General features: G+C 41.2%; 1 protein-coding gene across 1 annotated transcript in view; it reads left to right on the top strand.

Annotated features, from left to right (window-relative positions):
• LOC146524094 (GDNF family receptor alpha-4-like) overlaps positions 1–23,576 on the top strand; it is an 81,945-nt gene extending 58,369 nt beyond the window's left edge. The window contains exons 5-8 of the mRNA XM_085175388.1: positions 4,079–4,188; positions 7,594–7,728; positions 8,792–8,928; positions 22,392–23,576. Coding sequence (XP_085031514.1) covers positions 4,079–4,188; positions 7,594–7,728; positions 8,792–8,928; positions 22,392–22,613 — 604 coding nt within the window. The 3' untranslated portion in view covers positions 22,614–23,576. The remainder of the gene's footprint in view (positions 1–4,078; positions 4,189–7,593; positions 7,729–8,791; positions 8,929–22,391) is intronic.
• The last annotated feature ends 2,844 nt before the right edge of the window (positions 23,577–26,420 follow it).

Genomic DNA, 26,420 nt, shown 5'->3' with positions numbered 1-26,420 from the left:
GGAAGGAGGCTGAGCGAGGTTCGGAGAAACCAATTAGATATAGTCTGGCTTACCTGATCTGGAGAAGGGTTGGACTCTATTCCACTCTGGAGTTACCCTTAGCGAGAGGTGGCAGGCAGCAGTGTGTATACTTGTATGTATAAAGACAAGTGGGTTGCTTTGGGTCTGGGAACAGGTCTTGTCTGTCATCGTCATCCAGTCACTGAAGTTAGGGTTCTAGTAGAGCAGAACAGCTGCTGATTTTGTAATCGTATCATCAGATCTGCCGCCGTATGTTTTGGATACTTGGGTGAAGAGAGGTGCTGAGCTGTCAACTGATCACTACCTGATAGTGAGTTGGATCAGGTGGCGGGAGGAAATGTTGGACAGACCTGGTGTACCAGTGCACTGGGAATGTCTGCCACAGTCATCAAGATCTTCTGTTTTCATCTCTGGCTTCAATTGCATTTCAAGGGAGGCCGGCAACATTAAGTCTGAGTGGACCATGTTCTGCACCTCCACTGCTAAGGCTGCTGCAAAGAGCTGCGACTGAAAGATTGTTGGTTGTTGGTGTCTGTGACAGCAATCCCAGAACCAGATGGTGGATATCAGAGGTGAAGGGAGCCATCAGGTTGAAGGAATTTCATTGGGCTTAAAGACTGTGACTGTGTTAGACTGTGGGACTCCAGTGGCAGCTGACAGGTACTGGCAGGCCAACGGAGTGTGGCACTGATGCAGAGGAGGGGGACAACTCGCTAATCACTGGGGGGAAGTCACTCACGTAGTTAAACAACTGCATAGTGGCAGGCCCCCTGGAGTGGAGGAGAGTTCTTGAAGACTGTCGATGTAGGGCTGTCCTAGCTGACACATCTTTGCATTGTTATGTGGAGGTCTCAAATAGTTCCTCTGAATATGCAGGCTCAGGTGGTGGCTCCTATCTTTAAGAAGGGGGGCTGGAGGGTGTGCTCCGACTACAACTTCTTGAGAAGGTTTATGCAAGAGTAATGAAAAGGCAAGTCCATCTGTTAGTTGAGCCTTGGATTCAGAAGGAACAATGCTGTTTTCATCCTGGTCGTAGAACACAGGACCAACTCTTTATCCTCTTAAGGATATTTGAAGGGTGTATGTTTGCCCAACTAGTCTATATTCATTTTGTGGACTTAGAAAAGGCATTTGCCCAGGTCCCTTGTGGGGGTGCTTTGGGAGTATGGTGCGTAAGTAGGACTCATTTCCGGTGGTTGCTGGACTCCCCCTGAGCTGCCCTTTGTCACTGATTTTGTTCAAAGTTTTTATGGACAGAACAGCATGTAAAGGGCAGCCAAGTAGTGGAGTTTCTCCACTTTGGTGGCCTGAGAATTTAGAATTAGCACCCCCAAGTCTGAGCTGGAAAAAGTTGGCATACACACTCTGGGTCAAGGACAACTTACTGGCCTAAGTGGAGGGGTTCGAGTATCTCGGGGTCTTGTTCATGAGTTAGAGTGGAACATAAGGCAGATGGATTGGGGAGGTGTCTGCACTGATGCAGGTGCTGTACTAATCTGTGAGCTGAGTGTTAAAGCATAGCTATTCATTCACCAGATAATCTAGGCTCCTACCCTCACCTATGGTCATGAGCTCTGATTAGTGACTGAAAGAATGAGGTTGTGAATACAAGTGTAGAAAGAGAGCCCAGCCCAGCCAAAGGGTGAGGAGCTCAGTCATTCAAGAGGGACTGAGTAGCTGCTGCTCGTCTACACAGTTGCGGTGATTCAGGGATCTAACTAAAATGTCTTCTGTACACCTTCTAGGTGAGGTGTTGTACCAGGAGGAGGGCCCAGGACAGACCCAAGACTTCCTGGAGAGATATTATCTCTCAGCTGTCTTGGGAATGTCCGTATGACCTGAAAAGGGTGGCTGGGTGAGGGATGTCATGGCTTCTGTGCTGAGACTGCTGCCTGAACTCAGATAAGCATCAGAAAATGGATGGCTGATGGATGGAACAAACAGGGGCCTCAGTAGCATGTGAAAGAACCATAGACAATGACAACAGCCTGGCACTTCTAATGCTCAACTCATCCTGGTCACCAACTTGGTTACACATGGTTCTGTTTGAAGACGTGAAGCTAGAGAGACCAACACCCATAGTGAATTGTCTTCCAGGGGTCAGAGCAGGGGACATTAAGGGAAATTTACCGATAAATTTCCGATAACGACTGACACATTTAGCTGCATGTTCTCCTTATATTGCTGGATGTCTGAGTGGTGTTCAAAAAAGGATGTGGGCATTATAGCTAATTGGTAAACTTTCTGGGGGAAGTCTGGTCTGGTTAGGAGAGATGGCATCCATCCACTTTGGAGCAACTCGCATTTCTAGGAAGATTAAATTTAATTGTCACAGGACGGGGTGACGGCAGAAGTTTTGCACTCCAGCTTGTTAATCAAGCAAAGACCCAGACAGTTTACATTCATTCATTTATTCCTAATGTTTAGCCTTGTCCACCCTAGCTGGAAAACTCAAAAAACAGTTTCATTAGTTGTCATCTATCCACCACCTGAGCTTTATTCAGAGTTTTTGTCTGAATTCAAACTTTTTATCTGATTTAATGCTCATTTCAGATAAAACAATTATTGTGGGTGGTTTCAACCTCCTTATAGAGACTAAAACTAGCAGCTGCGCAAAGAAGTCCTACTACTGATTAATGCTTCAGTCTTAAACATGATCAGCCTCTCTTTTAATCAGCTATGTACAACAGGCATAACAGCTTATAGCTAATTATAGGCCAATCTCCAACCATCCTTTCATATCAAAAATCCTTGAAAGAGTAGTTGTCAAACAGCTAACAGATCATCTGCAGAGGAATGGTTTATTTGAAGAGTTTCAGTCAGGTTTCAGAGTTCATCACAGCACAGAAACAGCTTTAGTGAAGGTTACAAATGATCTTCTTATGGCCTCATGCAGGTATTGCACTGCAGTGGTTTGTATCATATCTATCTAATAGACTCCAGTTTGTGCATGTAAATGGAGAGTCCTCTTCACACGCTGAGGTTCCACAGGGTTCAGTGCTAGGACCAGTTCTGTTTACATTATACATGCTTCCCTTAGGGACTATCATCAGAAGGCATAGTATACATTTTCACTGCTATGCATCCAATGATTGAAACCCTTGTTTTTCTTTAGTGAGGAAGATGCACTATTACACTGCCTCCACCAAAAGTGGTTACCATATTGGTCCAGCAGTCAATATAGCATTCTCTGCATCTTCTCTGCCATAGGCAGAATCTGGACTCATCACGCCACATAAAATTTCTCCACATGTTCACTTTCCAGTGCGCACGTTGCCAACACCAGCACAAATTGTGAAGGCCAATCAGCTGGCCTCCTGGCACCCTTTTGAAATCACAGATTGGCTGTGTGCAATTAGAGAGAAATTAGTCATGTTGTCCTGCAAACCTTGACTGCAAATCTGTAGAAGGTCCTAGGTGGTGAGAGTTGACAATCTTGGCTTTGTCTTCTTGGGAGCGGCCCACTTTGCAGCGTGTCTCTGACATCCCCCATATATATGAACGTGAAACTTCTATTTGGAGATGGTATTAGGGCTCACTCCAAATAAAATTGCAGCTTGGTGTTGTGGAACACCTGCTTGAAATTGCCCTACGGCATGGGCCCTGTCCACGTCTATCAAACATGGCAAGTTTGAAGGAGACGCCAACTGACTGCTGTAGCAGGGCCCACGTTCAGAGGTGCCAGTCAAACACCTGATCATCAGCTGGTGTCTACAGTAACAGAGGATCAAAACAAGAGTCAATAACAGAATAAGCTGTTTAGTATTTGGCAGATAATATTTGGCAAATTTTTCATGGGTGCAACCCATATACTCAACTGCTCAAACCATGAATGCATCTTCTTTACAAATGTGACGCCATTTAATGGGAAATGAACAGGCTTTCTAAAGACAGATGAGTTTTTGCTAAGAAGTATTTCTACAGCAAAGAAATAATCAGCCAAAGACAAATTTTCTTATTTTTTGTGCTAAGTTTATTATACATAAGAAGGTGTTGTGTAAGTTAGTCTTGCCTGCTTTTAATGTTGATATTGACTGTTTGTTTGTGTTGTTGCCAGGTCCAGACTGGCTGATTTCCTCAATAACTGCCAACCGTCTCATCTGACAGCCAGCGGCTGCCTGAAAGATTCAGCGGGCCTCTGTCTCCGAGCCTATGCCGGACTCATAGGTACTAAACACACGGGGAAGGAGGGAGAAAAAGACGAAAAAGCCTACTGCCTTACCAAAAAATAAAGGCTGCAAGTGTTGGATTTGGCATGTTTGTCATTTTATTACAGTTTCAGAGAAATTTAGAAAACATAGAGCCCTTAATTACTTTTGAAGTGTAACAAACAAGAATCATGAAACACACAGTATGGACAAAACAACGAAAAAGAGGAAAAAGAAAAGGTAACGAGTCTGAGTGTCAGTGTTTTAACCTGTCCCATCTGACAGTTTAAAAAAATGTGCATTCTGCAGTCCCTCTCTTGATGTTGTAATCTATCTCATCAATAGTGTTTGAAACATTAAAATTTACAGACATTTATTTACTTGCTTATCCATGCCGGATCGCAGGACAGCAGCTGCACAGAAGCTTAGACCTCCCTCTCCACAGACACCTTCTTCAGCTTATCTGGGGGAAGCATCAAGGCGGTCCCAGCCCAGCTGAGAGATGTAATCTCTCCAGCATGTTCTAGGTTTTCCCATGGGCCTCCTTCCAGTGGGACATGCCCAGAACACCACACCCAGGAGGCACCTTGTAGGCATCTTTGTCAGATGCCCAAACCACATCAACTGGCTCCTTCCGATACGGAGGAATAGCAGCTCTACCCTGAGCCCCTCTCAAATGTCTCAACTCCTCACTCTAACCAGCCACCCTTAGAGAAACCTCAGCTGCTGCAATCTCATTCTCTCAGTCACTACCATAAGCTTGTGACCATAGGTGAGGTTGATGGCGTAGATTGATCGGTAAATTGAGATCTTCGCTTTTACAGTAAGCTCTCTCTTCACCACAACAGAGTAGTACAGTGTCCCCATCACTTCTCAACCCGTCTGTCAATCTGTTGCCACCATATTCCGTCACATGTGACCCCGAGATACCTAAGCTCCTCCAACTGGGGCGCCAACCTGTCCCCAATCCAAAGTGGGATCTTCATCCTTTTCTAGCTGAGGACCATGGCTTCAGATTTGGAGGTTCTGATTCACGTTCCCGCTGCTTCAAACTGCTCCAGTGTGAGCTGGAGGTCACCCCCAGATAAAGACAACAAAACCACATCATCTGCAAAAAGCAGAGATGAAATTCGGGGACCATTAAAGTTGAAGCCTTTTACATATTTAAATTGGACACTGGCGCAGGCTTTCATGCATGTTTCTCACACAGTACAATGGTGTTGTCAGCTTCTTCGTCGTTGCTATTGGTTGCAACCAATCTGGTTCTCCTGGGCTTTGTTATGATGTTTGTGTTCTGGTGATTTGGGCGAGCTGGATGGGGGTGTTATCTACGCTAGTGTACTCACCGTTGCTTGAAAGTTCGGTTTCCGGGTCTCATCAGGGTGCACTTTTAAGGGTTTGGTTATGATGCTGATTAGTAGCACAACGTCACAAATGTGCACGTTGTTAAATACCCCAACTCTTTCATCTTTGGACTGAAGGAAGAACAACACTCGTCATTTAATGCTCAATCAACAATCTCTTTAATCAATAGTCCATACAATACAGTGTCTGACTGCTTCTCACATTCTTATAGCTTCGGCCCCCCTCCAAACTAAGCATTCACACACTTTCTCTCTCAGTAAGCCTAAGTTATGACCTTGGCTTCCTGTTCAGTATGTTTTGTTCTTTCTAATCAGAGAAATAAGGCCATGATTCTACATAAACAGCAGTCCCAGGCAAAAACACACACGAAGAGCTCACTCTTTAATCCTTTTCTGACACATCAGTACTATGGCCGTGCTGGCTTGAACAGACACTAGTTTATGATCGTTCTCAAAGTCTCATGGCACAAACCTTTACACCGAGCTAGCCTGCCAGCGGTACAAATCCATACTTACAGATTGGTTTCCTTTAAAAAGAACATATACATTGAAAGAGCAGTATCAAATAAGTTTGTTATTAACATTACAGTACTGTGCCAGTTTTAACATGATCCCAGAAAACTACATCTGAATCGTAGACACGTGTTACAATATTTGTTCACGTGTCTGTAGTGAAAACCTTATTGTATTCTAAACTGAGGGATGGATACTATCCATCCATCCATCTTCATCCGCTTTATCCGAGGCCGGGTCGCGGGGGCAGCAGCCTAAGCAGAGAGGCCCAGACCTCCTGTATCCACGATCTCGTTCTTTCGGTCACTACCCACAGCTCGTGGCCATAGGTGAGGGTAGGGACGTAGATCGACCGGTAAATTGAGAGCTTTGCTTTTACACTCAGCTCCCTCTTCACCACGACGTACCGGTGCAGCGTCTGCATCACTGCAGCTGCAGCCCCAATCCATCTGTCGATCTCCGACTCCCTTCTCCCATCACTCGCAAACAAGACCCCGAGATACTTGAACTCCTCCACTTGGGGCAGGAACTCATCCCCGACCCGGAGTGGGCACTCCACCCTTTTCTGGCTGAGAACCATGGCCTCAGATTTGGAGGTGCTGATCCTCATTCCCGCAGCTTCACACTCGGCTGTGAACCGCTCCAGTGCGAGCTGGAGGCCCTCACCCGATGAAGCCAACAGACCCACATCATCCGCAAAAAGCAGAGATGAGATTCTGAGGCCACCAAAGTGAAAGTCCTCCGGCACTTGGCTGCGCTTAGAAATTCTGTCCATAAAAATTATGAACAGAACCGGTGACAAAGGGCAGCCCTGGCGGAGCCCATCACCCACCGGGAACGAGTCCGACTTATTGCCGGCAATGCGAACCAAGCTCTTGCAACGGTTGTACAGGGATCGAATGGCCCGTAGCAATGGGCCAGACACCCCATACTCCCGCAACACCTCCCACAGGACACCCCGAGGGACACAGTCGAATGCCTTCTCCAAGTCCACAAAACACAGGGATGGATACTAGTTTCTGTTATTTCTATCCATGTTCTATTCCAAAGTAGTTTATATTTGCCTGTTAAGTAACTTACACGAGGGCTCCAAAAATGTTGATATTAAATGTATTAAGATATCTATCAGAACAAATGGAAACTAATGTATCAAATGTTGAAATGTTCTTTGTGTGTGTGTGTTTTGCGCTGAGTCGTGTTTTTTACTGCCTGTTAAAGTGCTAGCTAACTTCCAAAATGCAAATTTGTGGCTTAAAAATTGATAAGGTAGTACCAGAAAACTCTAGGATCTGCAGAATTTCAATATCCCTTGGTCCTTTAAATGAAGGTCATTAAGTGGTTGTTATGTTGTTCTGCAGAAGACAAAGCCAGTTTCAATTTCGTGCTCAATCGTTCTAAGTAAAACTTTATGTAGAAGCCAATAAATGCTTGAAGTCTCTTAGAACATAGTCTCAAAGATTGATAATCATTAAAATGTAAAATCAAGAACCTTTGATCTGCCCACAGCGAAGTTTCTGTGACAACACCTTGACCTTTTAAAACCACAGGTACCATCATGACGCCCAACTACATCAGTAACAGCTCTGCAGATGTGTCGCTGTGGTGCAACTGTGAAGGCAGTGGCAACCAGTGGCAGGAATGTCTGAAACTGCAGCGCATCTTCACCCACAACAGCTGCCTGCGTGAGTCTACAGTACATACGTTTCATATACAGCAGTAATTTTTCATTCCAAACAACAGGATGTAACAAGTTGGACTAACTTGTTTGTTACCCCTCGTCTAAACTGTTTGCTATATAATTCTTTAATTTTTGTTTTTAAAATGTTTGACAGCCATGATACATAAATTAAATATTTTACATGAAATAAAATGAAACTGCAACAGCAAAAAATGCTGTTTATCAAATAAATGAATGAAAACTAGGCCAGTCCAATGCATACCTACGTGTCAGAAAGAAAACGACTGCTTTGATGAATCTTACTTAAAAAACATTTCCTCATGAGGTAGCATGAGCTACGCTTTGCAGCCAATTTTTCTAATGTAGCCTAAAAATGTATAAAAAGTAACAGCTTATGGTTTAATGGTGTCCCATGATGCTCTGCATGCAAAAACTAAATCATGCAAATGTTTATATTTCTGGGATTGTTTGAAAATAGACACACTTTAAAGACTTGACACACAATTTATTTTGATAATGTCTGCTTTAAATAATGCATCTGAGGAATTGTGAAAACAGCATTAATGTGTGTTACTATCAAAGATATATCAAGATTCAGGGGAAAATGACTGTGACACTGTCTGCTGGATCAGTCTGGGTGGTTGTCTCCAGCTGTGCTTTACTCAGCATGAACTGAGCTCTACCTTTTTTTAAAAGGCAGCTACATGCTGCAACCTTAGCAGTCAGGAGAGTTTTACAGATTGTCTCTGCGGGTTTGTAGGGTGTGAAAAGAAAAATCTGCAGGATAAAGCCCCTTCAGCTGTCAGCCAATCACAAGAACTGTCAATAATGGTGTCCATACACAATGGCCATAAACATCTAAACACTAAAGCCTGGATCTATAAATCAATGCATTGTCCGTAAATCATCGTAATTTATCCAGCTGCCAACTGCTCTAACAATAAAGCTGCCAAATAGATGTTTATTCATGTCTACACAGATGGAGTGTTGCAGACACACACACACACACACACACACACACACACACACACACACAGAGGGAGTGATGTGCTTGTTTCTCCAAGCAGGTAACTCCATCAGCTGGATGGGGAGCCTCGGCTTGCTGCCTGCAGACATCACCCAACCTCCTGCGCCTAGACCCTCCCCACTGGTTCAGAAGGATGAGCTGCTGAAGAATAACCACCTGCCTGAGCACAACAACATTGTGAGTACGCTAAAGCTCATCACCGCTCATCACTGCTGCCACATTTTAAATTACCTTTCAGACTTATCCTAAAGCCTTCTTGCTATCTTTGGTCTAAGCCCATCAAATCACTGTCACACTTTTATTTATTATGTGGTTATCTCTGTTGCTGGGCTTTTATACCTCAGTTATTGTGTTAGTCCTCCATTTTTACTGGTTTAAAACTATTGGCCTGTAAAAGTCAAGCTGATATCCTTTCAGTATTTATTAAATCTTTCAATTTAGCACAAGAAAAACCATCATGGGGGTCCTCAAAATGGGAGAGCTACACCAGCGGTCCGTGAGTCGTTTGGTACCGGGCTGCGAGAGTTGAGGCTCAGGTGTGAATTGATTGTTTTTCCGGGTTTTTATAGGTTTTCAGCATTATTTTGTTATTGTTTTTATAGTTTACTCGGTTTTCCTGGGTCTTTTCACGTGTGTTATGACTAAATCTTGGTTTTTTTTTCGGTACCGGTACTAGTTTTATTTTGTTGTATTTTTCCGCGACACCTTAAAGGCCGGTCCGTGAAAATATTGTCGGGCATAAACCGGTCCGTGGCGCAAAAAAGGTTGGAGACCGCTGAGCTACACTGTTGTGCCACTTGTATCTCAAATAATACTCTCACAGTTATCTATATATAAATATATTTAGATATCTGTAGAAATCTTGGCTCATGAGGTCAAACGTGTCTTTGAGATATTGGAAGCTTATGAGTAATTGTGCTGTAATCCCCTTTAGTGCCAACCATTTACGCTGGAGTCTAATTTTCCTGGTATGAATGTGCTGTCGTATAATATCCATTTTAATAGTAATAAATCCATTTCCTGCTTTAGAAGTTTTACTACCGTGTACCATTTTTCTAGAGTAAATCTGACTATAGCATTAGAATTTTCTTTTATTGAAACTTTGATCTTACTCTCCCCAATACTTCTTTGGATTTGAAAATTTAATATGGAGGTCTCTATTTCTATTTGGTGTATTCTGTATTACATTAATATACCAGAATGTGTAACTGAGCTGCATCAAAATAGTTTTTTTAAATAGGGAAGAGCCATCCCTCCTCCAGTCTTAGGTAGCTGTAATGAATGAATCCTGGGTTTCCTTCCTTCCCAAATAAATCTAGACATAGATTTATCCCATCTATGAAAATGTGCTTGTGGTGCTTGGCAGGGTTAAACATAAATATAATAATTGTGCTGCTAGATTCACAGGATATGTATCCATCTATCAAGATCTTTTTGTATGTCTGAGTCAATTGGAACGTAGTTGGTATAAGGACGCTAAGTTTTCAGTTATGTTTATAACTAAAAAACTAGTTTATTTTCAATTCTTGGAGCTTTTGGTCTGGGATACAATTGAATAATAGAAGTTGAATCTTTTTAATATTTATCTTGTAACCTGAGTATTTTCCCAATGTGTTTAATGCTTGCCTTAATTTAAGAAAGGAATTAACTGGGTCTGTTAAACATATCATGATATTGTCTGTGAATAAACTAATGGTGTGTACTTGGTTATTGATTTTGATCCCTGAGTTATCTTGCCTAATCATCTGAGCCAGTGGTTTAATATATAGGGATGGAAACTGATAAGAATTTAGCAATTCCAATTCCATTATCGATATCGATTATTGATTTGATTCCTTATCGATTCTCATTGACTCCACTTTGAGAGTCACCACCATCCCTAAGCAGCATATCAAAGACATTACATTCATGCAAATTAATTACATGCTGTGTGGTCAAATGTTTGTGCACGTTGGAGGTGTTTCCCCTCTTTGTTATGGTCAGTGTGGGGGTCATTACTCAAGAAAGTAATTGCACATATTACACAGAATACATTTCTTAAAACATTTCACTTTTCTTGCAGTACGTTACGAAAAAAGACATTCGTTATACTACTCGTTATGTTACTCTCATGTTACTCTGTAAAATTATCTGAAACACACTATTGAGGACACGCGTGATTTTTCACTTAGTATTTGGATATGAACACAAAGCCGACAGCACACAGGAAAGATGGAAACCAGCACAAAGACACTTTAAAGTGATAGTCACGGTGATTCTGCTTTAGAAACATGAACAGGCAGAAATGGAGGCTGACTGCTCATCAGCTTGTTACCTGTTGAAGTTCAGCACTTTGTCACGATGCTGGGTTTGGGCTCTGCGTTTACGCTGCATTCTTGGCTAGCTTAGCGTTAGCATGCTCTCTGTGCCAGTGCTTGCGAAGAGCTTGTGAAGTTGCATTAATAGCATAATGCAGTTGTTCCTGACCTGGAGCAGTCTCCACTTTACCAGCGCACTTTCATTCTTTTGTGCAATAAAAATAAAAGTAATATCCATATCCACACTGGATACTGCTCCACTATTTTCCTCCTCCAGCACACAAACTGAAATCAGCTGTTTGTAGCGAGAGTGCGAGAACTGATAAGTGGGACTGATACCCAGCAGTGTTGCCAACTTAGCGACTTTGTCACTATATTTAGCGAGTTTTCAGACCCCCTTAGCGACTTTTTTTCTAAAACGCGACCAGCAACAAATCTGGCGACTTTTTCTGGTGTTATAGGAGACTTATTTAAGACGACTTTTTGACGTGAAAGCGTGTATCGCTCTTACTCTCAACAAGCAGCGGGTGCTGCCATGGGCACCTCGCCCGTGCCAAAGCTCTCCCGGGAGGAGGATAGTCCTCCCCCTGCTGCTATCAGGGCAGGAGACGTTCACACCTGTGCGTCCGAACTGCAAATGAATCGCGCATGAGTGAAGCCGCTGACGCAGTCAGTTCTTCTTTTACTCTTATGCCGTTTTATGGATCACGAGGTTTAAAACTACTTATAAACACACACACAGTAACTCCACCAGAGTGCCAATTTCGGGTCACTTTTGCCGGTCCAAGCTCGGATAAAGGAGCAGGGTTGGAATTGTGACATTAATAAAAACAATAATTGCTAAAAGAAATTAAATTTGTATTTCTAAATAAATTCTAAATGCATTTAGGACGTTTTTTACTCACTTTATGTCTCGTCCACGATGTTATTTCTCTCTCCAACAACGTAGGTTACAATTATATTAGCATGACCAATTATGCAAATTAGGCGATGACGTCATTTAGCGACTTCTAGCGACTTTTAGGACAGCCAATAGCGATGTTCCTTACTGAGGAGTTGGCAACACTGATACCCAGGCAGACTAACAATGCCGGAGAATTGAGCTGCTGGAACCAGTTCTCGACTCCCTATTACAGGTGAAACTTGAAAAATTGAGAATATCATGCAAAAGTCCATTTATTTCAACTTAAACGGTGAAACTAATATATGATATAGACTCATTACATGCAGATATTTCAACCCTTTATTTGTTATCATTTTGTTCATCATGGCATACAGCTTTTGTAAACCTCAACTTCAAAAGCTCATAAAATTACAATATTACATGAAAACAATAAAACAACGATGTTATATAGAGAAATGTCGGACCTCTGAAAAGTGCAATCATGCATATGTACTCAGTACTTGGTTTGGGCCCCTTTTGCATGAATTACTGCCTCAATGCAGCGTGGCATGGATGCTATCAGCCTGTGGCACTGCTGAGGTGTTATGGAAGACCAGGATACTTCGATAGCGGCGTTCAGCACTTCTGTTCGGTCTCATGTCTCGCCTCTTTCTCTTGGCAATGCCCCATAGATTCTTTATGGGGCTCAGGTCAGGAGAGTTTGCTGGCCAGTCAAGCACAGTAATCCCGTGGTCACTGAACCAGGGTTTGGTACACTTGGCAGTGTGGGCAGGTGCCAAGTCCTGCTGGAAAAGTCTGCATCTCCATAAAGCTTGTGTGCAGAAGGAAGCATGAAGTGGTCCAAAATGTGCTGGTAGACGGCTGTGTTGACTCTGGACTTAATAAAGCACAGTCGACCAACACCAGCAGATGACATGACTCAAATCAGCACAGACTGTGCAAACTGGACTTCAAGTGTCTTGGATTATGCGCCTCTCCATCTTCCTCCAGACTCTGGGACCTTGGTTTACAAATGAGATGCAAAATTTGCTCTCATTGGAAAAAGAGGACCTTGAGTCAGTGAGCAACAGACCAGTTATTTTTTTCTTCTTTAGATTTGTGTCGAAGTTGATAATGTGGTGTTGTTAATATTGTTAATTGCCAGTAGTTTTGTGGCTTTTGGTCCTAATTATCATGAATCGCTGTGTGGCAGGCAGGAGTTGGACCCAAGATGCAGGCACTCAGACTCGAGGGATGAACTCAAAAATCTCAGCTTTATTTGCTGACAGGGGAAAAGCATACAAAACTAAACTGGGAAAATATAAACTCACACTTTGCAGAGAGGCACACGAGGAAACACACAGCTTGAGGGACAACGCAACCCTGACTCAGAGAAACAGGGTTTAAATACACTGGGAAGTAACAAGGGGAATGAGACACAGAAGGAGGGCACAGCTGGGAGAAATCAGGACTGACGAGACAAGGAAAGCAGGACGCATTCACATAAGACACGGACCTTCAAAGTAAAACAGGAAGTATGACATAGAGATGCGAACTTGATACGGTGGAGACAGCAACTAAGAAACACAGAGACAAACCATAAGGTAGAGGACTCTAAGAACCGAAAGACACAGAGAGAAACTCAAACATGCAGACACAGACTTACACAGAACAGAGGGGACACAGAGAAACATGAAGGGCAAGGGATCAAAACTAGAAATAACTCACAAGTACAATAATACAAAAATCACAAAGAACTAAACATGCTGGGTCAGGGGACCCAGGACCCTGACACTAATTTATCATCATCATCATTTTCTTCTAGATATTGTTTTATCTCCCCCTTGATTTCTTTAAATATCTCTGGATTGTTCAATATTCTGACATCAACCCTCCAAATTGTATTTCTGTTTGCACTTTTCAACCTAAGCTTTAAGCACATGGTACTATGATTTGAATCATCCGATACCCCGATGACACACTCTCGAATTTTATCCCTATTCTGTCTTTGTGTAAAAAAGTGATCTATCCTAGAATTAACAGAAGGGGTTACTAAGTAGTGGGTGTAATTCTTTTGGAGAGGGTGGCAATTTCTCCAGCCATCGATAAATCATTTCTTCCTGTCAGGGCTGACTGAACGCACTCCAGTGTAGACGGAAAGATTAAACTTAACAGGCTTTTATTTTTGGGCAGCACAGTGGCCACCATCAGCTCTGTGTGGAGTTTGCATGTTCTCCCCGTGTTTGCGTGGGTTCTCGCCGGGTACTCCAGCCGCTCGCGACGCTGAAAAGGATAAGCAGAAGCAGAAGCAGATGGATGGAGTGTTTTATTTACAAACACCAAATGAACTATATACAAAGTGTTGGGAGTGAATCGGGACTCCGGGGATCCAAGGGTAGGGAGGAAAGGGGGCTCTGCACTCTTGCTCTGCTCACGTACTCCAACACGCTCCACGCAACACTCGCCACACTGCTCAGGGAAATACTCCAGGGAATAAAGGAAATGCCCAATTTCTGTGAAGCGTCTGTTTAAATCTGTTTACAGACAGACGAAGTAGAATCAACACTAAACTAAACTTGGAAAACACAAGAGAAACTCAAAGCCAGGGTTACACTAACGTGAGTCTTTACAACAGTCCAGCGACGAGAAACTCTGAGCCACCACCTTAAGTAGTGGCCAGGAAACTGCTGGATAATGAGCCTCAGGTGTGTAATTGCCTGCAGGTACGTGGGCCAAAGGCGAGAGCCCGTGGTGAGCTCTGCCCAGGCAGAGGTAGAGAGAGCGTGAGCAAAAACAAAAGCGAAAACACATGAAGCCTTACAGAGTCAGCCGGACAGCCACAGCGACCATGACCATCACCACACATTTCTAATTAAGTTAGCAACAGGTTCCTGTAGCTAGTTGTGTCCATATTCATTATTCCGTTCAGATTCCCCACATATACAGATTCCTTCATTTTCCACTGATACAGCGTCAAACAGAGATTTTCAGCACTTTCAGGTGGTGCACACACGTTCACCAGTGTAACAATGTTTGGTGCATCAGTCCTTTAACTATGAAGTATCTGCCTTCATTGTGTTTAATTTCCTTTCCACACACAAAATGAATAGAATTAGAGATTAATATTGCTTCTCCTCTTTTACGTGAATTTCTATGTGAACAATAAAAAGTATTATTGAAGACAAATCTTTTGGGTTTTTCATCTTCCACAATCAACAGATGGGTTTCTCCATCTGTGCCTTTTCCTTTTTACGTTTGGTAATTATTCGAGATCTTTTCACTGGAATTCCCAGAACATTTACATTAAGGAACATCATTCTAACATTTCCTTTGTTTTATGTTCACGATGGTTAAATTCCACGATTGGCAGAAGAGCTTTAGTGGGACATATTTAAATAACAAAGAAGTGTATTTAGAACTGCTGACTTCCACCAAGACAGGTCAGCTACACACCCGTCAAGTGCTGGGACACCTCTCGTAAAGAGGGGATGCCACTCTGGTGTTGATTCCCAAGCCTTTGTGGGTTAATTCATCATTACCTTCCCCCATCAACATATATAGGTATTTTTGTCACCAGCTTAAACTCATGACTGAGCTTTCTGTCGTGTTTTGCAGCTCACTTAGTTTGACTCAAGTGTGGGACTTGGGCAGGACAGCGAGATGCAGAATAAACTTTGCGATACTTTTTTCACTCTAACACAAAACTGAGGAAAATGATGATTGCTTAAATATGTGCAAAAGGAAACTAAGGGTAACTCAGAACGTAGACGTTGGTGGACTGAGAGAACTGGTACTTCTCCAAGGCTGGGATCAGGGGTGGTTCGTCACCAAAAGCAACCTCAAAAGGGGAAATACCAGTGGCTGAGGAGGTTAGTGTATTGTGCGGAGGTTCTTATGGTCAGTCAGTACAACAAATGGATGTTTGGCTCCCTCATTAGCAAACACCAAGAATCGCTGAAGCTGCTTTCAGGTGGTGTGAGTGGGCCAATCCGCCATGGTTTTTACTCTTTCCAGATCAGTCTTCATCCTGAAACACGAAGCCAAGCAAAGATACTGTAGTTACATGAAACTCACATTTTTCTGCTTTCACATACAATCTGCTCTCAAGGAGCCGATGCAAAACTTGATGCACATGGACCTGGTGCTTCCCCATACTCTTAGAAAAAATAAGAATTTCTTCTAAATAAACAAAGACAAACAAGTTTAAGAAATCCCAGAGTACATCATTGATAAGTGCCTGGAAGACCGCTGGGGCATTAGTAAGGCCAAGGAAGGTAAACGCCATTTTCCATTCATCTCCCTCACGAATTCGAACCACATGGTAAGCATTTCGTAGGTTCAGTTTAGTGAAGACGGAGCCCCCCTGGAGGAGTTTGAAGACAGAATTACCGGGGTGAAGAGGATATTTAATTTTCACTGTGATCTGATTAAGTCCACGGTACTCAGTGAGGGTCTTATCTTTCTTGGCCACAAAAAACAACCCAGCCCTTATGTGGGAGGCGGATGGTCAAATTATCCCAGCGGTGAGGGAATCCATAATGGATTTCTCCATAGACTCCCTCTCAGGGCGGGAGAGATTGTATAATTTGCTGGTAGGTAATGGAGCTCAGCACAAGGCCTGTGCAGCTGTCTTATGGCCTGTAGGGAAGTAGTGAAGGAGCCATCTCCTTGCTGAAGACTGTCGTGATAGACCCTAGGAACACGGGGTGACAACTCAGGGAGTCATGTTTACCGTTTACCATTCTAAAATAATATCCCGGAGTCTGGATGGCCGCACTGGTCTGGATGGCCGCACTGGTCCTTAAGTATTACAGTTGATTAAAGATGAGCAACAGGTGAACAGATTAGGAGAGAAGGATGCTCTGCCCAGGTAAGGCAGGGATGACGACTGCCTTTTACCCACAGATCAAGGCTTCCTATAACACTTTTGCTGGTTTAAGAGTACCAACATTTATTTACAATAATTAAGCCTAGCAATTACATGAAAAATATAATAGTACTGTGTGCATATACATATATACTCACACCCACTTACACACTCAGGTGCATCTCTACTCAAACATTTCAAACAGTTTGGCGAACTGGAACATATTAAACTAAACTCTTTCAGGGAAAACATTAAAGCTGTTCATAATCTAGGCTTTTTCTGTCAAGTGCCATTTGTAGTTCAAGTAAATAAAAAGTAATTTGGTTTGTGTTCACCCATTGATGTTAGCCGGCTGTTGGAACTCCAGCAGTCGTCCTCGTGCAAGTTGCCCCAATCCTGTTATTTCTGCCTGCTTCCCAATTCACGGTTCTGGTGTTCTTCTGCAGCTTCTTGATGAGGGCTTGATGAGCACTTAAAGTACTTTCTACAACTACTAAGCCTTTTCACCCAATGTTTTTTTTTATGCTGTGGCAGGCAGGATGTAGGACCCAAATGCAGGACTTGAAACACAAGAGGGGTGAACTGAGAGAGGCAGCTTGTGGCAACAACTCAGACATCACAAACATGGAAAAACAAAACCTAAACTGGAAACGAGGAAGCTAGGGACACCGAATTAATAAAATAGAAGATGTGAAAAAAAGAAGCTAGGAGTTACAAGGAGACTTGAGGAGAACAGAGATAACACACAGGACATAGAGGTAGTTAACGACACGACAACGGACAAAGGAAAACACAGGGCTTAAATACACAAGGGAGTAATGGAGGGCGACACATATGAACCTAATCTGACATGATGAAACAAAGGGGAAGCAAAACTGAAAACATTGAACGAAGGACATGAGACTATCAAAGTAAAACAGGAAACACAAGACAGGCACGGTGACGTAGACTTGACAAGGAGATACGGCTGAAACAGAGACTATCAAACAACGACATGGAGACATAACTGACTCGGAGACACAGGAGATACACAAATATAGAGACCGGAAAGAACAGACAACAACACAGAACTGATTTGACGTGACACACAGAACAAAACCTGAATCACTAAAATATAACCAGAAACTAACTGAAACAAAGAATATTAATAATCAAAACACTGAGTCACCAGCTCAGGAACATGACACTTCATCCAACATACACCACATTGGGGGCAACTCAAACTTTGTACACTACCCTAAACCCAATACAGTTCATCTGGATTGGCTCTCTATTTAAAGAGTCTATTCTCTGATCCAATGAGTATTGCCCAGTCAGCAGTGCAGAGCTAGAATGTAAGAGAGGAACAGGGGACTGAGGGGACCCTGAGGGGACTGCCGCTATTCTCCGGATGTCTACCCTGCCTATACTGATGAAAAACCGGTGGCCCCGAGTAGCTCTGCAGGCGTCATCTACCACACCTGTTCCAGCAGGTCCCCTCTAGCTTTAGTTTAGTGGCCTGAACAGTGAGCCCCGGAGGTATGTTACTGTTAAAAGGCTGGAGTCATCTGTAAGAGCTATTTATGAGATGTAACACACCTATTTCTTCTGTGTAGGTATAACTCAATAGGAGAGGAGCCAAGTCTAATAGGAAACAATGAAAATCTTCTAACACAGGAAATCAAATATAACAAATCCCATTTCTGGGTCCAGAAGTGATGCATGAAGTCAGACATCTAAACATTTGCTTAGTCTTTCTAACCAAGCACTAAAGGCCTCAGACAAGATCTCCACTGCTACAAATAATCCTCACAGAAGCACACACTCCAACACACACACATACAAAGTTGGCCAAGGTGTTGACCAAGAGGACAATAATCTACGGTGCGGATCACTGACGCTTATTTACTCGCTAATGTTTTGTTTCCACACAAAGTTACTTATTGTAACTGACCTCAGAGCCAGCACACGCTGCTCGCCCATCATTTTTCTATCCACAGTGCTCATGTGCAAACCGTGAGAAAAAAAGTGCTGCACCGTCAGAATATATGCTCGTAAAATGGGCTTCATCTGTTTGAGATGAAATTAGACAGATTGCATTACCTACTTACTGCTTCATTTTAATTTATGTCTATTTTTAGATTTGACCAAACACTGTTTCCCTTGTCCTGACAGATTGTTACTTTTTAATTTAACTTTTTAATTTTTTAAATTCTGTTGTTTTCATTCTAATTCTACTCGTTTTATTCAAATTCTGTTGTTTTCATTCTAATTCTATTGTTTGTTTTCAAATTCCGTTGTTTTTATTCAAATTCTGTTGTTTTCATTCTAATTCTACTCGTTTTATTCAAATTCTACTGTTTGTTTTCAAATTCTGTTCTTTTCATTCTAATTCTATTGTTTGTTTTCAAATTCCGTTGTTTTTATTCAAATTCTGTTGTTTTCATTCTAATTCTACTCGTTTTATTCAAATTCTACTGTTTGTTTTCAAATTCTGTTCTTTTCATTCTAATTCTATTGTTTGTTTTCAAATTCTGTTGTTTTTATTCAAATTCTGTTGTTTTCATTCTAATTCTACTCGTTTTATTCAAATTCTATTGTTTGTTTTCAAATTCTGTTCTTTTCATTCTAATTCTATTGTTTGTTTTCAAATTCCGTTGTTTTTATTCAAATTCTGTTGTTTTCATTCTAATTCTACTCGTTTTATTCAAATTCTATTGTTTGTTTTCAAATTCTGTTCTTTTCATTCTAATTCTATTGTTTGTTCTCAAATTCCGTTGTTTTTATTCAAATTCTGTTCTTTTCATTCTAATTCTACTCGTTTTATTCAAATTCTATTGTTTGTTTTCAAATTCTGTTCTTTTCATTCTAATTCTATTGTTTGTTCTCAAATTCCATTGTTTTTATTCAAATGCTGTTGTTTTCATTCTAATTCTATTGTTTGTTCTCAAATTCCGTTGTTTTTATTCAAATTCTGTTCTTTTCATTCTAATTCTATTGTTTGTTCTCAAATTCCGTTGTTTTTATTCAAATTCTGTTGTTTTCATTCTAATTCTATTGTTTGTTCTCAAATTCCGTTGTTTTTATTCAAATTCTGTTGTTTTCATTCTAATTCTATTGTTTGTTTTCAAATTCCGTTGTTTTTATTCAAATTCTGTTGTTTTCATTCTAATTCTACTCGTTTTATTCAAATTCTATTGTTTGTTTTCAAATTCTGTTCTTTTCATTCTAATTCTATTGTTTGTTCTCAAATTCCGTTGTTTTTATTCAAATGCTGTTGTTTTCATTCTAATTCTATTGTTTGTTCTCAAATTCCGTTGTTTTTATTCAAATTCTGTTGTTTTCATTCTAATTCTATTGTTTGTTCTCAAATTCCGTTGTTTTTATTCAAATTCTGTTGTTTTCATTCTAATTCTATTGTTTGTTCTCAAATTCCGTTGTTTTTATTCAAATTCTGTTGTTTTCATTCTAATTCTACTCGTTTTATTCAAATTCTATTGTTTGTTTTCAAATTCTGTTCTTTTCATTCTAATTCTATTGTTTGTTTTCAAATTCTGTTCTTTTCATTCTAATTCTATTGTTTGTTTTCAAATTCTCTTCTTTTCATTCTAATTCTATTGTTTGTTTTCAAATTCCGTTGTTTTTATTCAAATTCTGTTGTTTTCATTCTAATTCTACTCGTTTTATTCAAATTCTATTGTTTGTTTTCAAATTCTGTTCTTTTCATTCTAATTCTATTGTTTGTTTTCAAATTCTGTTGTTTTCTTACTGACACACTATTTCTGTCACTGCCCCTCCCTAAACAAACACACACACACACACACCCTCCCCTCCCCCACCCCACACACACACATAAACACAATCTCTGAAATGTGGTGAGAACATTCAAACATCTTTTGAGAACCATGGTTCCCGGCTGCTCTTGTCCGTCACTGACCAATAAATGTGGTCCAAGCCAATTGTGGCTCTGCCTAATGTAACCTTGGAAAGGCCACAATCTGCCACGGCTGTGGCTCTCTAGCTTCCAGCATGCATTTACTGCCAGAGATAATCTGGGCCAGTGGACAAGAGGGGATTCCAACTCTCTCTCTCTCTGTCTTGGTTGTCCTCCTCTGCTCGCTCGCTCTCTATGTTTGCCTGTCTCTCTCCCAGTGAACAGATTAGTTGAGGTGTTGGTTGGAAGCCGTGCATCGCTTAGGCTTTATTAGCATGAATTTATTCATGCCCTGTGTCTTCCCCTTCCTACTTCTTCCCCCAAATCCTCTTCCTTCCTTCCCTCCTCCTTTTTTCTTTGTGTCCTTTCATCATTTCCTCTACTCACTAATATGTTATTTGTCTTATTTCATCACATCTTGTCTCTCCTCGTCCTCAAAGCATCACAGCACCCACCTTAACTAGGGCTGTTCGATATCACGATATATATCGGATGACGATATAAAAACATCTATCGTTTCCTATCACGCTGTCGTTTGTTTCGTGGTGTCGTAAAATTGAAACTGTTTACAGCAATATTTTTTCATGGTTTTGATGGTCACTGTAGTGGCTATATTGATTAGTTCTCTCTTTCTCTTATGTTTAATATAACCACACTACTGATGGACAAGTGTCTGTTTTTATGTGTTGTCGTTAGCAACAATGATGGTAAAACCATCGCGTGGCTTGTTTCACAATAAAGCTCAAGATCCTGTTGAGGTTTTTCAAAATAAACTGAATCACGTGAAAAAGTATGCGGAGAGTTTACAGCTGAAAAGCAAAAAGAGCCGTCAGGTGCTAAAAAAATAAACCTTAGACTCAAACATTAGAACAGGCTTTTCCCCGCAGCACGCCGTGTGATAAATACAAAGAAAACGGCGGCCGTTACAACTTATGTCAAAAAATGTATCGTTTCATTCATCGTTTAAAACACTCGACTAGAGGTACATTTCAGGAAAGTCGAGCTGCCCGAGATTCACAGAATTTACAGAAAATGTTACATTTTTGTGATTTATATCGTTGTCAGGACAATAAATGTCTTATAACAGGATATGAGATTTTGGTCATATCGCACAGCCCTAACCTTAACTCACTTCATTTCTCTCAGTTTATACCTGCTGTTCATCTCAGCACTATTTGGAGCTTCTGATTTTCACACTAGATAATCAAATGTTAAAAAAGACTCAAACAATCCCAGTCAGATATATATAAATACATATAACACGCCAGGATCAGAGGCAGTTTCATCTGAAGGCATATTATGAGTAAAGTAACTTTACATAGGTCTTAGATTTAACCAGCAGCACTAGCACCCATATCACTGCAGTGACTCATATTCATCAGGGCGCTGCTCAAAAGACGTTTTTGGTTGCACATGGCAAAAAACAAACAAACAAAACAGAACAACACCCAATGTACTTAGGCATGTGCTAATAGCTTTAGCTTAAATAATTAATATAGATTCAGTTCTTGAGTTTCAAATTCTATTTTGTTACCTCAAGAGAACACATAAAAGCTTTGACACGTTCCCCTCCTCACCAGGACCCAGAGAGTAGCAGTGTTTTCAACACTATGAAATGTGAAAATGTCCAAGCAGAAAAAATGCAACAATAACTTTCACTCACACTTTGTTCCCCGACAGGTGTTGGACAGTAAGGAAGAGGAGGAATTGACTCAAACAGAAGATGAGCAGGAGGGTGCAGATGGTGGCCAGTTTGATGTCATCCCGCTCTACTCAGAGAGGGCTACTGTCTCCAACCTAGGCTCTTCTGGGACTGGGGGGTCCACATCTCTGACCACTGGCCCATCTAAAGCCATGCTACTCCTGCTTCTTCTCCTGTCATTGTCCCTCAGCTGGCTGTAAAACAGAGGATGGAAAGAAATTACATACACACAACTATTTTAGATTCATTGCTGTAAAATTATAATTCCAAAATTGAAAAAATTGACTTTGCCATTTGTCTGTAGAATCCCTTGATGCCCATGCTCCGCCCTCTAACCTAAACATGGCTCTTTTTTCTTTCTGAATGTGACTGAAGGTAAAAGGTCTGACGAGCACAGAAATCCTAGTTGTGGTAGGGTGTTCATATGATGCATTAATACGCATAATAAAGCTGTTCATATCACCGGTCTAGAGAAAAATTGAAAGTGGCTTGTTGTAGTCTCAGCAAATACTTTCTGGCAGCGGTTTTTCGTCCTTTTGTACACACCCGATTGTAAAGTTTAGACGATATTTTGAACTGGTATATAAAAGGCATACACAGTACATACCAAAATGCCTGAAACAAATTCTTAGCCCACAATCACCGCTCCACCCCCACGTCATAAAATGCAACATTTTGTCATAATTTTCCCAAGTGCTTTTTTAACAGAGCAATGGATTTTCAACATAGCATTCTTTACTAGTTTTCTTTAGAAAGCATAAAGTATTTCTTTTTGCATATAATAACATAATTACTACCAGAAAAAATCAAGTTAATATTGAGGATTATCTGCAAATGTATATGTTGTACTTTAGCAAGAGTTGTCACTTGAGAAATTATGATACCAAAACCAAAAAACAATTCACTTTAGACTGTTGATGCCCATAAAGCATGAGATGGATATGCAGAGTTTTGAGTCCTTGACAGTGTTGAGAACTGGACTGAAAAGTGTAATGAAGAAATTTAAAGAGAATAAGCCTGTCAATTAAGCAAAAGATTTCAAAGACTCTAGAAAGAAAACTAGTGAGAGATGCGTCTAAAACAACTTAGCCAGGTCATGAATTGTAGTCTCAAAGTAGACAATCACTAGAACACTGCAGAAGAATGGAGCGCAAGGTTAGAGGCCAAGAAAAACTTCACTACTACAGAACACACAGTTACAAGCAAGACTGACGTATGCTAAAGATCATGCATGCTGGAAGTGTGCCCAGAGAGACGCTGCTTGTGTTTGGAAAAAGAAGGGAGTGGCTTACAACCCAAGGAACAGTCTCTGCAATGAAACACGGTGGTGGGAGTATGTTGCTGCAGGAATGCTTCAGTGCTTCTGGATCTGGGGGATTTTGTGAAGGTGGAAATAATTATGAAGAAAGAAGGATTTATGAAGATTCTGAAAACTTCAAGCTGTCAGCAGTAAAACAGGAACTGGTTCATACATCATCTCATTCTTCCAACAAAACAAAGACCCAAAACTGGCCTGTGCAAAGCCCTGACTTGAATCCTATTGATGCTCCTATAGGGTGGACCTAAGGCCCAGGTCCCTGTCAGAAGAACATCAAATCTGGAGGACCTCAAGCGATCTGCCAAAGGAGAATGTGTTGGGATTGCTCATGAGATGTTTGTGAGATGTTCAAAACTACTACTAAGGAATGGTTGCAGGCTCTTATCCAGCAAAAAGGACACATAACTGACTGTTAGCATCAGAAGGGTTGATAGTTTTGTCCCTGGTAAAAAACAAAGAAACCAAAAAATGTTCAAAAATTATTTTGTAAAATACTTTTGTTTCTGTGTCCAAAGTAAAATAATGTAAGCATCCAAAATAAACGAGGATGTTTTGAACAGCTGTGTTAAAAATTCCTTGCTTGGTTTAACAGTGCTTGGGAAATGCTCTTCACAGGGGGTCTAAGAGTTCTCCCCTTATGTAAGAAAATTAAATATGCTACACAAATATTACTAAAATATTTACTTCTAAATTACAGCAGGTCATAAATCAATTAATTATATTTTCATCATGATAACATCACATCATCACCTTACAATTTAATTTACCACACTTTTATTTTGGAGGTTTTTATTGCTATTGCAGCTTATTTGTTTGCCTTTAAGCAGGAAAATTCAGCAAATACAAATTTAATAAAATGCCCCAGATGTGCTTAATTGATGATACTATAACTGAACAGTACTGTAAGTTAGAAAAAAACAAAAGGTGAACTTCATGCTGTACTAGTAATCTGCAACCGTCCTCCACCTTTTGCCACGAGCAGTGGTTAGTGCTGTTGCATCACAACAAGAAGGTCCTGGGTTTGAATCCAAACTCTGTGTAACATTTGCACGTTATCCCCTGTTTTGTTGTTGTCACTTGTTTTGTTTTTTAACTTTATGAATAATGATTAGTGTCACTGGTTGTGGCTTACCTGTCTAAGGGTCATCCTGACAGTGACTGAAGGGAAAAGAGGTCTTCATATACAACTCACAAGTCAAACTTTATCACAGTGATGAATGGAGCCTTCCCAGTAGCTCTGCCACTGTCTCTGCTTTCCAGCCATAGTGAATGATAAATTACACGCTTGTCTCTCAGTATGTGATGTGCGTGTTTGTGCATACAAGTGCAGGGATCAAGCAGAGACTGCATTTTGTCAAAAATTGTCATTATACTTTGACAATTGCACTGTAATGTTGCCACCCTCATCAGCACAGCCTTGGATGCTTGGACAGACGTCCCCCCAATTTGCACACATGCTGCCTGCCATATATGAAGACCACCCAGCTCTCTCTTTCTTTATTGCTCCATCCCTGTCCCTTTGCCACAGGCAGTAATATGAATAAAGCAGTGCTGATAAAAACAACACACCAGACACAATATGATCTCTAAAACAGCAGAACGAATCAAGAAGCTCCCTGGCAGGTTCATGAACACGGACAAAAATGAAGAGAGTGGGAAAGAGAGAAATGTTAGAAATAAGGCCGAGTCCCCGTGTGGTCTTTGTGTTTGATGTTTGTCTTGTTTTTAGCTGCTGATGATCAGTTTGCAACAACATCTTTTTATCATCTGACAGACTCCTGGGGAGGAGCTGTGTGTGCGTGCATGCATGTGTGTGCGTGTGTGTGTGTGTGTGTGTGTGCATGCATGTGTGTGTGTGTGCGTGCATGCATGTGTGTGCGTGTGTGTGTGTGTGTGTGTGTGCATGCATGTGTGTGTGTGTGTGTGTGTGTGTGTGTGTCCTATCACTGCTACCAGGCAGTGATAGCTAAATCACTGGCCCTGGAGCACAAACATGGCAGAGAATTGCCAGCTCTCGATTTTCTGTGTCTTATAAATCTCTTGCTGACGCGACTTTTTTCTTCTCTCATTTCCTATTTTTGTGGAACATGTAAAATTAGCTTCCATGTGCAGGGGCGCCACTGATGGGGCAGAGCTAAGAAAGGAGACAGTGGAAGGAGAGAGGGAAAGATGGTTGGGAAGATGGAGACAAGATGAGAGAAAGAAAACAGAAGGAAGAAGTAATGAAAGAAACAGTAAGTTTGAAGAAAAGAGAAAACAAGGAAGAAGAATAGAAGTCAGAGAAGTAAAGGCGATAAAAAGGAAACAGCAAAAGGGAAGACAAGAGTGGAAGGAAGAGGAAACAAAAGAGATAAAGACAGTCTAAAGGAAGGAAGGACAAAAGGGAGAGAGAAGGATTAAAAGCAGAAAAGGACACTAAAAGAGAATCACAGAGAAGGAAGAGCAAAGAATAAAGTCCATGAAAGATGCAAGATGGAATTGAAAAGAGAGACGTGGAATGGAGACGAGGGGAAGGAAAAAAAGCCAAAAGTAGGGAAAAAAAGCCAAAAGTAGGGAGATAAAAATCAGAAGGATAAACTAGGAGAATAAAGGAAAAATGAGGACAGACAAAAGAATAAGACTCAACAGGAAATGAAGGGAAAGAGAAAAAAGAAAAGAAAGAAAAGAGCAACTGGAATAAAGCGGGAAA

Source organism: Neolamprologus multifasciatus, chromosome 2 (assembly GCF_963576455.1).
Source record: "Neolamprologus multifasciatus chromosome 2, fNeoMul1.2, whole genome shotgun sequence".
NCBI classification, from domain to species: Eukaryota; Metazoa; Chordata; class Actinopteri; order Cichliformes; family Cichlidae; genus Neolamprologus; species Neolamprologus multifasciatus.
Note: the sequence above shows the minus strand (reverse complement) of the source record. Positions and strands in the feature narration are given on the sequence as shown.